This window comes from Seriola lalandi, unplaced genomic scaffold (genome assembly GCF_002814215.2).
Source record: "Seriola lalandi dorsalis isolate HSWRI2012SDOR001 ecotype SW California unplaced genomic scaffold, Sedor1 jcf7180002054591, whole genome shotgun sequence".
In the NCBI taxonomy this organism is placed as follows: Eukaryota; Metazoa; Chordata; class Actinopteri; order Carangiformes; family Carangidae; genus Seriola; species Seriola lalandi.
In genome coordinates, this window is record NW_019525144.1 from 1,653,726 (window position 1) to 1,668,419 (window position 14,694).

Genomic DNA, 14,694 nt, shown 5'->3' on the forward strand with positions numbered 1-14,694 from the left:
ACTGCCAGCACTACACAACAGACGCTTGCCGCCGTAAAGCACACGTTCTTCTTCTGATGTTTTTTGGCAGTTGGCAAACAGCTTTTCGGTGCATTACCACCACCTACTGGTGCGTAGGCGTGCTGCTATTTCAGAGTACACCCTGGATGGGTTTTCGGAGAACAGGCCATTTATTCTCGATTTATCTGGTGTTCAGCCTAGCAGCCATCCGTGAAGGTGTATATATCTTAAATCTATTCACTGAAGCACCAGTTCAACTTAAATTAATTATTTAATTAACAAAAATGAACATATTAATCGTGCCATAGACATTCAGCAGACAAAAACAAAGACATGGCATGAGAAAGTGCTTGAATTATCTGAATCACAGTTACAGTCAGTTAAACATAATATAAATATATTAACATGTAAATATTAAACTCTCAAGAATGTTTGTTTTACCATCATTTTTGACAACAGTCAAGTCTTTATTGATAATTAGTGGTTCCATTGGAGACACCAGACAAAAGCAACAAAAACAGAGCGGCATAGAAACACTAAATGTACCTTGAAAACATCCAGAATCAACACAATAAAATAAAAATTGCTTAAAAAGATTCTCAGTGAAGTTTGACAGAGTGGTGGTGAGAGCTGAAGCCCTTTTACAGCAGTGAGTTGTGCATGTCATTACAACAAAGATCTATTTCTGGCATTAGAGATTGGCAGAAAACTAGCACACACATAAAGTCTTTACTGTGCTAATATGTAGGTACAGCAATCTAAAAATTAATTTAGCAGTCCACAGGTGCCTTTGTGTTTGTTTCAACTGCTCATCTACTTAACACTTTATAGGAGGGTATTGACACATTTGCATATAGTATCTGATGGTGGAGTGGAAGTTGCATTGCTTTTATTGAAGTTCACAGTAATGTTAAAATGAATGTGTTTTGAACCTGGTAACAACCGTCTTCCCACAGTGAATGTAATTATGTGTTCAAAGCAGACATTTACCAATATAAGGATATGTATGTTTGTGCTGTTTGATACAAATGTGTGCCTTCAGTACAATTTTAAGTGTTCCTCCGTTGTAACAATAAACCACAAGTAGTGCAACATCTAAAGATGTGTCCATGCAATATGAATAACTGATCCACTTGAGTCACATTGAAACAAATATTGCTAAGATATTGAAAACCAGATGCAGGAGAAATCTGTTATTTCTTCAGCTGTCCACCAGATGGGTGGACAGGAGCACCATGTCTGAGCAGACTCACACAGTAAGACGTGAGGATGTGAGGAAGATTAAGGAGGAAGTCATGCTCACGGGAAAGGAGACAACAACATTATGACGTAATACTGGGGTCACATTTAGGTGCTTGGAGGGGGTCCAACACCAGATCTGTGTGTGTGTGTGTGTGTGAGTGCCCCGATCGTGAGTCTGTGAGTTTCTTTTTTTTCATATTTCTGAATGACTCGGTTGATTGTAAATCACACTCTCATTTCATTGGAAGTATAAATGTGCTTCTTCTCAGTGACCATGGACTGAAGGCAAACTGATAAAATCATAATGGTCTAAAAAGAGCGTGTCACCATTGTACCAAAAAATACAAAGGTATTCATTCGTGCCCGTGTGCTCACACTCTCAGTCATACACACACACTCACACACACTCACACACACTCAAGAGGTGAAACCCCACAACAACCACACTTTGTGCACAGTCAAGTGTTCAACCAAGGCTGGTGATGTTGGAACGACCACCGGGGGGTGCTACGATACGGTGGCCCGACCGACGTGGGACATTGTCGTCAATCTGTGCCCCTGAGAAATAAATATAAAATAAAATTCAAATATTAGATTTTATGTACTTCAAATAAATCTGGAAAGCAATATTTCTTATACAATCCCACCATATGTCATTAAGTGCATCTGAATTTTTATGTTCCATCTGACATGTAGACGCAACAAAGAAATCATTGGATTTGAAAAATTCTACAAAATATAGTATGTCTGTTACCTGATAGGCTAAAATTGGACTGGTGTAGGTTGCGTATTGGTGGTGGCTGGTGAGAGGTGGGTGAAGTTTTGGCTGACGGAGCGGGAGTAATGTATTTGGGGGTAGGAACGACATCATACACAGGTCCATCATACATCCCACGAGTAACTGCTTCCTGCTTCTCCTTCACCTGGATAGAAAACACAGAGACAAACAAGATGGAAAAACACCAGGGACCACAATGGAAAGTCCAGGACTTTGTACATAAGCTGGTATGTTGTATTTTATAAATATACTAGAATATTTCTAGTATGCTAAATCAAATCAAATTAAACTTGAATATCAGTGTTTTGGATATGTGTTTTTTTAAGTATTTTCAAAGACAAGTAAGAAAAGAACTTGTGCCACTACAGGGAAACTAACACTGGATGTCGACAGCCCATCTAATATTCTAAATAGAAGTATTTTTAAATGTCCCATTTTTAATACTGCCATAGACATATCTTTAAAATCATCCGTGTTCTGTACCTGGTTCCTGAACTTAACGCGTTGGTAAGCATAGTCTGGGAAGGGCTTGCAGGGAATAAATCGACCAGTCCCCTGCTGAGCCTGCAGCTTGCCTTCCTCATAAACCACATGACCTTGACTCAGCACCAGCGCTGGACCTCCACGACACTCCAGACCCTCAAAGATATTGTACTCTGAAGCCTGTGTGGACACAGTGAAAACATATCAGACAATAAAGCAGAGCGACAAAGAAGAGCCCCACCACAACAATGATACCTTACACTGTCAAGGCCCACTGTGCTATTTCTGCAAGGATTGTATTAGATCTTAATACAGTAAAACGCTGCAGTTGAGAAGATGCAGGGTTGAATAAGTGAGAGGCTCAGGGCATATAGAAGGGGCGGCAGTGTGAATACAGGGGGATGGGTAGAGAGATGGTAGCACGGAATGGGTGAGGGGTGAAGGCAGATTATAACCTAAAGCCGGCAGCAGTCTGGATTAGAGCCTTTGAGAGTGGCAGAGCAGACTGAATACATTAACCACTGTCTAGTATCTTCACTGTATTGTGTCACATTGCTCAAGGCAAATTTCCACCCCAGAGACCAGTCTCCTGAATTGAAATGCATTGCTTGGACTGTCAAAAAAAAAAAATTATTATTTAATTTGTCTTTAGTTCTATCTTGCTATGCAGAGAGTTATCCATCCCTGAGCTATCTGCTGCCACCCCAACACAAAGTGGGTGAATGTGAGTTTCATTTGTGGTGCTCAAAGGATTAAAACAACAGGGTTACAATAATCTGCAGTTCTCAGTGTGAACATATTTCACTGGAACTACTTTCTATTGAAGAGACGGTTTTTTTCAGTGTCATTTTTACAATACGAAATTCCAATCACCACCATTGTTTCAGGTGGCAGTAGAAATTTTTAGTTGAAAATTTGCTCAGACTTGAGTAACTTTCAAACCTGATCAAAAAGAAACCCCTTTCATACTCTGGGTGAATTTCCTCTTTGAAAGATAAATCTCATATTCACTTGTCAAATGACATTTTAGCTTCCTTTAAACATTGGTCTTAATAAACAGTGGTTTTTACAGTAATGTAATGCATGCATTCTTCTGATCTCACTGCACTTATGCAATGAGACACCACCTTGTGCAAAATATTGCCTGACTTTACTGAATACCACCTTTATTTAAAATTAGATTCCAGGTTTTTCCTCACCTCCTGTGATCATTCACTTGGTTTTCAACCTGTGTCTCACTCTGCAGTCATATAATATGAAACGTTCCTCCCTGTAGCCTTTGTCCCTCAGCAGCTGATTGAACCATCCTCCCTTTTCTCTCATCTTTCTTTTCCCTCTGCACCATTTTCTTTTTTGTCCTCACCGACTGCTGGATTTTGGCCGTGATAGTTTTGACGCTGTCAGGGTCCCAGATGACAATGTCAGCGTCAGAGCCCACCGCTATCCGGCCTTTACGTGGATATAGATTGAAGATCTTAGCAGCGTTGGTAGATGTGACTGCCACAAACTGGTTCTCATCCATCTTCCCCATGGCCTGAGAGACAGATGAATGGCTGTTTAAAGTGGCAGACGACGAAAGTCACACTCACAGCTACACACAAGACGCAAACGAGCACGCACACACGCACACACACCCTTATTGCTCACCACGGCCTTGTCCCAGACAAAACCCATTCTCTCCTCCACTCCATTGGTTCCCTCTGGGATGAGGGTGAAGTCATCTTTTCCGATTGCTTTCTGGGAAGTGCTGTACGAGCAGTGAGCACTGCCTACCACCTGGAGGTCCCCACTGTATCAACGCAAAAGAAAAAAAAAAAAAAAAGATACAAATTGATCTGTATTCCCTTATCCCTGCAGTTATGAAGCTGTCAAATGTTATATTTTTTTCCTGCAGAATTTTAAAATGTCTTGAACTTTTGAATACAGTTCAACCTTTATGATTAGATGCTCATTTAAAGGATATTTGGCTACAAAAATCAATTAAAGACAAAATAATGATGAACACAAAGAGACATTTCTACTATTAGCCACCAGATGTCCTCAGTGAGCACGTGAGTTAGAGTAAAAGTCATGTAGTGGCCTGGGGCAGAAAAAACAGCCAGCTGAACCATCCAGAATGGTGCATCACAGCTGCAGTACCAGTCCCTTAAGCAGTAACAAGACCACATAAAGATACACTGTCTTATCAAAAAAGCATCAACACATATACTCGCTTTACCTCCTGGTGCACAAGGGGCTGAATGTGACTGATAAAGAGCTATCATTATCATAATTTCTCATCTAAGGCCTTTTATTCATTCGTTAATTACAGTGATTACTTCATGATAGGGAGCTGAGGGATCATCGCCCCAATGCCAAGAGAGTGCTTATCATGGAAATAATGGGCCTTGCTGAGATCTGAGAGAAAGTGTTGTTCATTTGTTCGCATGACTGCAAATGAACCGAAAAATACACCCTGTCGCTTCAGCAGAAGCTCAAAGACAACAGCAGGATCGCACCACTGGCGTGACAGCACGGACCCGCCTTGAGAAGCTGGAGGAACAGGGAGGAGGAGGAGAAGGAGCAGGGAGGCACTCGGTAGCCAAGGCAACAGATGATGAAGGATTCTAGTTCCTGTGCTATTTATGGAATCGGGGACAGTCAAAAGTGTAGAGCAGGATTGTCTATGCATTTTGTATGTGAGTGAGTGTAGGTTTGAAGGTTAGAAGTGAGGTGGGTTTGGTCTGCGGCACTTTATCCCTCTCTGTGATACTGATGAATTACATCTGAACTTAACATTATAATGCATTTTACATTATACAGCTAAAGTGGCTTCAAAATGATTATACAGCCCTTTATCCACTATTAAGTCTCTCTCAGTCTCCCTACCCCTCCCTTTCTTTCTATCCATCTTCTCCTCATACATATACCCTCACCTTCTCTACATCTGTTTTTCCTTTTCACTAAAGCTGGGCTGACATTGTGCATTACACTAGCAGTTGTCTGTGGCATGAATACCAAGTGAACACCTGGGGGCAAACAGTGAAAGTTAGATCCTTGCTGTTGTCTCCTTTAGTGTCATTCAGCTGATTTGCATTTCACTTTGTGCAGAGGTTAAAGCTAAATTAAGCACGTTATCTGTCCTCACCCTGTATTAATTAGTAAAGTTTTCACTTGTTATAGCGTTTATGAAATATACTGTAGGCTACATATTTTGTCAGGTTTACTAGAATATTATTATCACTTAATGCAACTTCCCAGGGTTTTACAATATCAGAAAACCTTGTGCATTGTTTGCTGAACAGTTTTAAGACGTACCAGGCCAGGAGTGTGTGGAGATGGTCTGGAGTTGTGGGATCAGGACTCAGAGGAGGAGAGGTCACATAAGCAGCTGCTTTGGCCCAGTTCTTGCTCCAATAGTGAGAACCATCAGTGGCCAGGCTAGCTGTAATTGGCTCCCCAAAAACTACAGAACCTGGACAGGAAGATGGGATAATAATGTTCAGACTGTGAGTATAACATGTCAGCACACACAGGAGGAGTTATCAAATTTAAAAAAAAGACTGACCTTTCCTCCTGGCCTGGGTGATCGTGTCGGCTGCACTCTTACTCATCACCTTGGTGATGTAGACTGGGCAGTTCACACGGTTACCAAGAGTGATGGCACGAAACACAGCCTCAGCCTCCAGCTACATGGAAGGGAAGTAAGGAAGTGGTAAAACTTACACAATGATGGATGGCTAGTCAGACAGTGAGGGTGTATTAAAATCACCTCTTCAGGACGACTAAGAGGATGTCCTTCGGGTCCGGTGATTCCCATTCCGAGGATTTTTTTCTGTTCCTAAAGAGCAAATGGAAACGGTTACATAATTATCCTCCCACACTGTACAGTAGCTGTCAGCATTAACTACAGTACCTGTCAAGTCATGTGTTACCAACAAGACTCACATTTCACCGCCTTTGCTGATATCGCACGGCTGTGAAATGAAAATCTCATGGTCTGTCACAATATCAAAGAAAGTAAAGTGTGTATTGTAATCCTTATATGCCAATGCTCCATTGGGAGCTTGAGCTGGCTTCAGCTGCTGGGCTTCTGGCAGCACTGTCTAGTGCACAGAGAAATTAATATGAGAACCAGACCCCCCCCCCCCCCCCCCCCATCCCTCATTCTTTTTTGGTTCCACTATTTGTTTTCAAAGGGGTTTGGTACTTCTACTGGTTTTTCATCACCCATCTCCCTCCATTACAGTTAGGTTAACAAGTATGTCATTATCATTCATCAGCACGCCCATAATCATTCATTACCCCCATTCTTCCTCACAATACATCATGGTTTTCACCATAATTCCCCCCTTAATCAGTACCATCATCTCCATGACCATGACTACCATTATTCATCACTGCTGTCTTCTTTATCAGCACCTTCACCCTCACCATCTTAATCACCATTACTTCATCATTAGTACAATAATGGTCAACAGTAATGGTGGCCTAAGATAAACCTGTCGTTCTCAGCTGCAGAAGCAGCAGCAGCATTAATCCTTTCTCTCTCTGGGAGCTGAAGAGTTATGCAACAAGAATATATTTCAACTGCAGTGGAGGACTATAAAAGGTAGACGAGCGGTCATGATTTAGTTCAGCCATTATATGCTGTTGGTTATTTCACCACAGTAAACTGCTGTGTCTAGAGGCTGAGTAAATACACCGACAGACTGCAAGAGGAGTGGTGCAAGGGGTATGGGTTTGTCAGTTGCCACAAAGAGACAAAAAATAGAGGAGGTAATGGAACACTTACCTGAGCAATCAGGTCTCCGTTTTCAGCATGAACTAACACCACAGCACCCAGCTGCTTCAGGAAGGAGAAAGCCTCGTAGAGCTGAGGGAGGGAGGGGTCCGAAAAAAAAAAAAAAAAGGTTAAAAGGAAAGAGCATAGACTCGCAGATTTACATGTGGAAAGTAGTAAGTAGAAAGTATTATATAAAAATGTGTGATTTTTGAAACATACCTGAGAATCTGACATCTGGTACAGATCCTTATAAGCCATGTACACTTGGAAGGAGTTGATACCTTACACAATTGGAAACAAAGAATGTGTTCATGACAAGATGGTGATAAAGGGAAGGCAAGGACTTCAAGGAAGCTGCAAACTCTAAAATACAAAAACCTATCTACAAGCTCGTCTTGCATACAAAGCAGGCAGAACAGAGTCCACGGTCACAACTCTACTTTATTTCTGAAGGAAATCGGTCACACAAGCAGCTGCCTTGGCTGTTACTGTATTATTTTGTAGCTGTCCCAAAAGAAAAGTGATTTTTTACTTATAACAGATTACAAGCAAAATTTATACACTGCCACCATGACGGCGCCATATTGAGAACAATGGATTTCGACTGTGTCTTCACTATAAGAGGATTCAGCACTTGGCCAAATTGTTTCTAAATCTGTCCCCATTGTTCTTGTGCAATGGGTCCAAAACGGGGATAAACATGGAACTGAGACAAGACTTACAGCAATGACAGTTCTGAAATATTATAGAACAACTAACTGACGTACCTTTCTCTTGCACCAGCAGCTCCAGCTCGTATTTAACAGTCTCATTCCACTGGGGGATGTCTACGTGCAGGGAGTAGTCACAGCATGCCTTCTTATCTGCAGCCTCCTGCCAGTGCTCAAAGGCCTCCAGCAGGCTGTCCCCAGGCTGGGGGGTCACATGGTCAACTGCGAGGTGAGAGAGGTCAAAGGTTAGTGCAAACATCCCAACATATTCAGTGCAGCTTATCGTATGCTGCATGCATCCAGGCATCCACACTCACTGATCATGGTGGTGCCTCCAGCAAGTGCAGCCTTTGTGCCCTGAAGGAAATCATCAACAGGCTGTGTGCCCAGAAAGGGCTTCATTAGACAGGTGTTGACATCTATCCCCCCTGGTATCACCATGCGGCCATTAGCCTCGATCACCTTGACATCGCCCGGAACAACCAGATTCTCCCCCACCTGCCTGCCAAAATCAGATACATGAGGAGACAAAGGGGAGGGTGAAAGGGAGGCAAAAAGCAGGAACGAGGAGGTGCAGAGACGATGGCAAAAGATGTAGTGCGGGAAAATAAACGGGTGTGGATGAAAGGGGGTTGCAGAGGATGGGAAGATGGAAAACATAAAGAGAATAAGGAAGCAAAATCATCGACAGAAAAATATTCACAGTACTAAAATCTATATTTTTAATGCCTCTGCAGTGCTTGAACATAATTAGCTCCTTATATACGCACTTGATGAGCCCATCTTCGATGTAGACATCTGCATAGAGAGACTGGTCGTCATTGACCACGCGACCTCCTTTGATCAACAGCTTCTCACTCTGCTCAGGAGAAGTACAGAGACAGAGAGAGAGCGGGGAGGGAGGGATGCAGAGGTACAGGAGGGGTTGAATTCAATCCTGACATTTTGATATATTGCACAATCAGTTATGTAATCCATGACCTTATAGCAATATTATGACACAGTGCAGTGGATGAGGGTGGAAAGGAATGCATAGCCACACCGGTGCTGCGCATGGGTGGGGTCTCACAACAGCTAATAATACTGATATTTGATTTAAATTCTAATTTGCATTAATTGTGTAGGATCAGATTAACAGTGCAGTCAAAAAACAAGCACTTTTTTGTCAGACTACCATGTGTCCACACCCTCTACCAGCATGTAGGGTGCCTGGCAACAGCATTAGGAAGATGTTATGTCTCCATGGTAACCACTGATCATCCATGGTTTGAGATGACTGTAGCTGACAGCCCTGCTTCATTGTCAGTATCTATAGTCAGTAATGATGCTTACAATAGAAAAAACGTGAGTAGAGTGGGATTTGTTATTTTCTTTCTCCACCATGAAATGTAATGCTTAGTTTTATTAATTGTATGTTGCCTTTGGATTCATTTGGCATTTAATAATAGCCTGTCCTGGAATGATAGGGGGCTTTCTGCAGAATACATGCTTTCAAGTGGCTGAAAAGGGATGCATCATTGTTCAAAACCAGGCTCACACCTCTGTGATCTTATAAACAAGTCATTGTTTCCTGTGGGACCCCCGATTCGACCGTCAGATCAACCGAGTTAATCCCTTTGACAGGCGCAGAGATTACACAACACTTTCCAACCCTGAGCAAGAGTACGCGCTCGACTTGACGCACAGACACAGAATTGTCACCTCTCCGTCTTGGGTTTGCTGTTTCATACTGGAGAAACAGTAGCCTACAGGGGCCTTCTGCTCTTTGCCGCCTCACTAAGAATTTAATCCCTGCTCTGCCGGCATCGGCAGCAGGGATTTGCATACAAGTGGAGAGCTTCCTGACCGCCAGGCCAGGTCTCTTACCGTCAGATGGGGGATGCTGTTCTTCCCCTGGTAACTGGCCCCAGACATGCTCTCTCCGTTACTCTGCCCCCAGACAGTCAACTCAGTAGCTGGTTACGGTGACTTCGGCGCCCTGCGCTATGCTCTGCGCCCCTTTGTCTCCCCCTGATGTTTCTTGGTTATTGTTTCCGTGTGTGGGAGAGGGAGAGCGATGAATCCGCCGCCGTACGGCCGCGTAAGGATGCGTGGAGCGCGCACAGTGACAAGACAGGTGACGATCCAGTGCGTGCGCGCGTGAGGAAAAGGGAGCGTCGCCCCGACGGCGTTCACGGCACCGAGAATAAAGATGGTATGGACGCGAGCGCCCTCACACCCCCTGCACAAAACGCGCACACACAAACAGCTCACGTGAGAGCACAAAAACAACACGGCGAGGGGGCGACGTCTGCCGCTGTCCAATTCAGCACCGCACCAGACTAAGCACGGCGCCTACAGGCTATGTCTCGACGTGCCTGCGTTTGTGTCTTTTGACGAATTTTTATCCTATTTGAGCTACGCAGACGTAAACCAAACAGGCCAAACTGCAATGCAGCACAAAAGTTCATCATTTATGTAGACTGAAGCTTTTCTCTCAGAATAACTTCCCTGATGGGTTGTTTAAGATATTAATAAGATGCCAGTTCTGCTCTTCCAAAAGTCCACACAACGTTTTCTGCCGACTAAAATGAATCATTCAAATGTTTATTGGCTTCTTTCAGCCGACAAAAATAATATTCGTTGTTCTCCTTCTCTTTCAATAGTTCTCCACCAGCTTTAGTCTTCGTGCGTTTGTTACAACACTTATAAATTTATAGGCTCTTTATTGGGGGCCTGTTCCATAGAATCTCAACCAAGAAGCCAGACAGAGAGAGAAAAAGCCAAGAGGTAAAATCGTCAGTCCTACCTTTCCATTAGGGCTTTCCTTCCCCGATGAATATCTGGCCTCACCACCGGTGCGTGCGTCGTCCCTCTCCCCAGGCGAGTTGGTCAGTGACCCCTCCCGGGCCTCGCTGGGCGTTTTGCCGATGGGGTCACCAGTGTCCAAGAGCCTCTCCCGGCTCCCGCTTCTCGGGGTGCGGCTCCCTTTCCTGCCCACCGCGTAGTTATCGAAGTCTATAGTCTTGCTCTCAAACGCCCCCTCCACGGAGCTGAACATCCCGTAGGATTTCCGCTGGTTGGGCCCGGTGGTGATCGGCCCCGCCAGGTAGACCGGTAGCTCATCCTCCCGGTTCCACTGTCTTCTGCAGTCAGACATTGTGGCGTATCCACGGGAGACGGAGACTTCCCCCAATCTGAAACGATGGAGACAGCAGCCTGGTTTATTTTAACCGGGTCACAGTCCCGCCTCTCAGGCAAGCGCGCTCACTCGATGCTGTGAACTGTGAACAGCAGCTCTCTCCGGGCTACCTAAGAATCCCGCCTCTTAACACACACACACACACACACACAAATACGCACACACACGCGCACGCACACACACAGATATGAAAAACAGTGCATTGATGCAGTGCTCCAGTTTTGATAGGAGGTGTGTCTGTGTGAACTAGTTTTAATGCGAAGCATTAGCTCTGCAACAGCCTAGTTTGTGACAACACTACAAACATGCACACAAATAAAATGAGAGTAAGTCTGGGTCTCTGCGCCCCTGCTTTGTCTTTGTCTCTTTCCTTTTAATGTGGGGGCTGTGCATGAGCAGGTCAGCGGATTAAACCAGCCTGTGTCATCTTTTAACCCACATCTGCAGGGATAGACAGATTGGAAAATGCTCTATTTGCCTACAGCGTTAGTGGCTGTTGTCAAACAAGAGCCTAGTTTTAAGATTTGCACAATAGTTAATATGACAAGTTATTGAAATACCACCAAATATTGATTTTTCCCCTCTTAACTTTTCCAATATCTCACCAAAAAGCAAAGATTAGAGAAAAAGTAAAAAAAAAAAAAAAAAAAAAAAAAAAAAAAAAAAAAAATGATTTGTGTATCAGAATTTGTTTTTTTCTTATTTCTTCTCCCGTTAATCATCTCAGGACCCTTCGGATTTAGCTGGTGTCCCAACAGTTCCACCTCCAGCAGCTACAATAGTAATATGAGGCTTGCACACTGATGATTCAGTATTAATCATGATATAATATATGGCTCAAAGACACTGGCTGCATACACAGTAGTTTCTGCTGTCGAAGCCCAGTAAGAGGGGTCTTTGATGAGCCAGTCATTGCATACAATAGTTAGAGATAGTCTATGATGCCACGTTTATGGCCTATGAAGAATGGTTGCAGATCATTCTCCACAGAACAAAGATTTTCATTTAAATAAATGTCTCTTAAGTCACAATCTATCGCTGAATGAGCTATAACACAATGGTGATCGGCCCACTGATGTTAAGTATTGCATCCTGGAAAAATTATGCATTAAATTTCTCCTAAAGCAAAGCGAACATTACCTGCAGTTCAGGTGAGGTCTGCAGCCTGCAGCAGCTGCTCCTTTGTCCACTGGCCCCTGAAACTAGTGACCTGTATGCTCATGGGATGTTTGTTGATGTGCACCGACAGTGAGTGATGAAATCTTGTTCCAGGCAGCAACAGACTGTCCTTCTCATGGCCCATGGGGAAACTGGGAGAGAGCGAAAGACACAGAGAGAGAGAATCTGGGCGCTGTCTGTTCAGGACTCATGCAGGTGCACAGCTCCCAAAGGAACAATGCACCATCCATGAATCATACGTAGCAACAGCACAACACATGTAGTCTACTGGATTGCATTACACTGGGAATCCCAATTCCCTCACTCAGCTTAAAAATGAAACGGCTTGGGCTCAAAACCTTTACTTTAGTACCGTACAGTAGTTAACATGAAAGTTCTGGGTACACCTAAATCACACAACAATAAAGTTTTTTGAAAATTTAATTTTTTGAGCTGCAAACCAGCCTCAAGTCAGGCTCATAATGATTTTGAGCTTGTGAAGTAATGTTTGCAAATGTTTGCAAAAGTTTGTAGTTATAAAGTAAGCTCTGTGTCCCTGTTAAATAAAAATGCATGAGAAATTCATGTCTGTGCATATAAACAAAATATTTGCATTAGTCAAAATAGTTGCATGTGTAGGAGACATTTCTATTTGTTAACAGATAAACGAGACTATTGATTCACATAGCCCCATTTTTCTTCGACACAAGCACAATTTTTCACATGCACAAAATTGAATTTCTCCAACAGATTTATTTTACAGGTTCACAAAGGTTGATTTACAACAAACTAGAATTATTTGTGAACATCACTTTACAAGCTCAAAATCATTTTGAGAATCGATTCTGAGACCATGTAGTTATGGGGCTTGGCGGTTGTGGGGGGGCCATAAGGTGTGGTACTGGCCTGAAGTGGGTTCTGGCATTCCCATGAAAACACACAACTAAATAATATGAATTTCTATTGCAGGGCGAACAAGGTCATTTTAAGCAGCTCTTCACAATACAACATTAAGAAAATTGTTTTTTACTTCACATTTGTTCGAGCACAACAACCAAAGGTGACATAATAGTACAGCTAACACAGTACAACTGCTATAAAGCAGTGGTGTGCAGTGACTTTTACCTACCTTTTCAGTAGCAAATCCTTTTTAAATTCAGATCCTGTCCTGTCTCATTATTTTTTGCTGCCTGTCTTTCCCAGGCTGAAAGTCTCTCTCCTGCACCTTGCTGCTCTCTCTGCTGCCTGGACATCTTCACCTGCCTCCTTCCTGGTTGAAGAAATATTAGGATTATTCTTCTGAATTGACAGTAAACATATCAAATGTACAGTATGGCGGAAAATAGAAAGGAAAAAAATAGGAAATCACCTCTATCAAAAATATTTACCAGTCACTGACAATGTCCTGTATTTTCTAGCCTTAGTGTTGTTAACCTTCTTTGGCTCATAGTCTGGACTGTAGTTAAGAGGCGCACGGTAGACGGATCTTCGGTCTTGAGGAGTTGTAGCTGTAGTTCATACTGTACTTGTACACATGCACACACATGTACATTTAGAGTTATATCGCTAACTGCTAACTAACAAGCTAACTCTGCATGTGTAACAATATTCTGTCTCAAACTTCTCAAACTTGCTGCGGATCTCGCACAGAGAAGATGAATCAGTGTAAAACTGCTTGTTTACATGCTATTTCTGCCTCTTCAGCACAAACTTAGTTGCCAGACACGTCGGTAGAAGCTAACTCAAGAGTAGCTAGACAAGCAGTCACTATGGATGTAATACATCGATGCTAGTCACCCGTCAAAGATCCCAGGATTATCCTCCGTGCGCATGCGTAAATCCCTGAAAGGCTGCTGTACTCCGTTTGACAAGCTCCAACCTTTTTCTAAGGGACACCTGCTGCCACCACGGGTAGGCAGTAAATTGCAGAGGCAAAGCAGCGCATAATTTATTTACATTCAGAAGCCTAACATGGCCACATACCTGGGCAATGGCTTCAAATAAGTTCACCTGAAACTCCCGAAACGCAGCAGTTAGCTTTGCTTCTGTGGTTCTTCTTCGCAGGCCCCGTTTCCTGTTCACCCAACTTCCAAAATGTCCACAGTTACAGGTTTGTTTGTTCCCTAATTTAATTTTCTTTTGCCGGTGTTATTCATATTACTCTGGCAAATCCTCGGACAAGTCTGGGCCCAGAGATCTGACGAGTTCAACCAACAACCAAGCAGAAGTACACCGGAAGTAGGCCTACCTGACTCGGTCGGCCAGTTCTGGCGGTGGGCCACAATGGCTTTTATTGATTCCCTGCTATTTTCCCCCATTCCAGCACTTGAAGACCGCTGTTTGATTTATAATACATTGATAAAAACGAAATCTGCAT

At 43.2% G+C, this 14,694-nt stretch overlaps 1 protein-coding gene across 2 annotated transcripts; it reads right to left on the reverse strand.

The window, feature by feature from the left end:
* Positions 1-252: 252 nt before the first annotated feature.
* On the reverse strand, positions 253-11,222 carry crmp1 (collapsin response mediator protein 1). Of its 2 annotated transcripts, none has more exons than XM_023419221.2 (14): positions 10,767-11,222; positions 8,749-8,837; positions 8,296-8,480; positions 8,036-8,200; positions 7,488-7,549; positions 7,278-7,358; positions 6,255-6,323; positions 6,051-6,171; positions 5,801-5,957; positions 4,151-4,292; positions 3,867-4,037; positions 2,504-2,683; positions 1,997-2,165; positions 253-1,800 (listed from the first exon to the last, which is right to left on the reverse strand). In XM_023419221.2, exons 1-14 carry the CDS (start codon positions 11,115-11,117, stop codon positions 1,709-1,711), a joined length of 2,034 nt encoding a protein of 677 aa, XP_023274989.1. In that variant the 5' UTR covers positions 11,118-11,222; the 3' UTR covers positions 253-1,708. The 2 variants fall into 2 exon arrangements, with proteins under 2 accessions (XP_023274989.1, XP_023274990.1); XM_023419222.2 differs by lacking the exon at positions 10,767-11,222 and adding an exon at positions 9,845-10,150.
* Between the last annotated feature and the right edge of the window lie 3,472 nt (positions 11,223-14,694).

What these genes read in the sequence shown, in the direction of transcription:
- crmp1 (XM_023419221.2), bottom strand. Translation starts at nt 11,117, where the DNA reads ATGTCTGACTGCAGAAGACAGTGGAACCGGGAGGATGAGCTACCGGTC. An exon ending in ACCAGATGTCAGATTCTCAG is followed by an intron (nt 7,359 to 7,487) that starts GTATGTTTCAAA and finishes TCCCTCCCTCAG; the next exon opens with CTCTACGAGGCTTTCTCCTT. An exon ending in ACGGAGACCTGATTGCTCAG is followed by an intron (nt 6,324 to 7,277) that starts GTAAGTGTTCCA and finishes TTTGCTCTTTAG; the next exon opens with GAACAGAAAAAAATCCTCGG.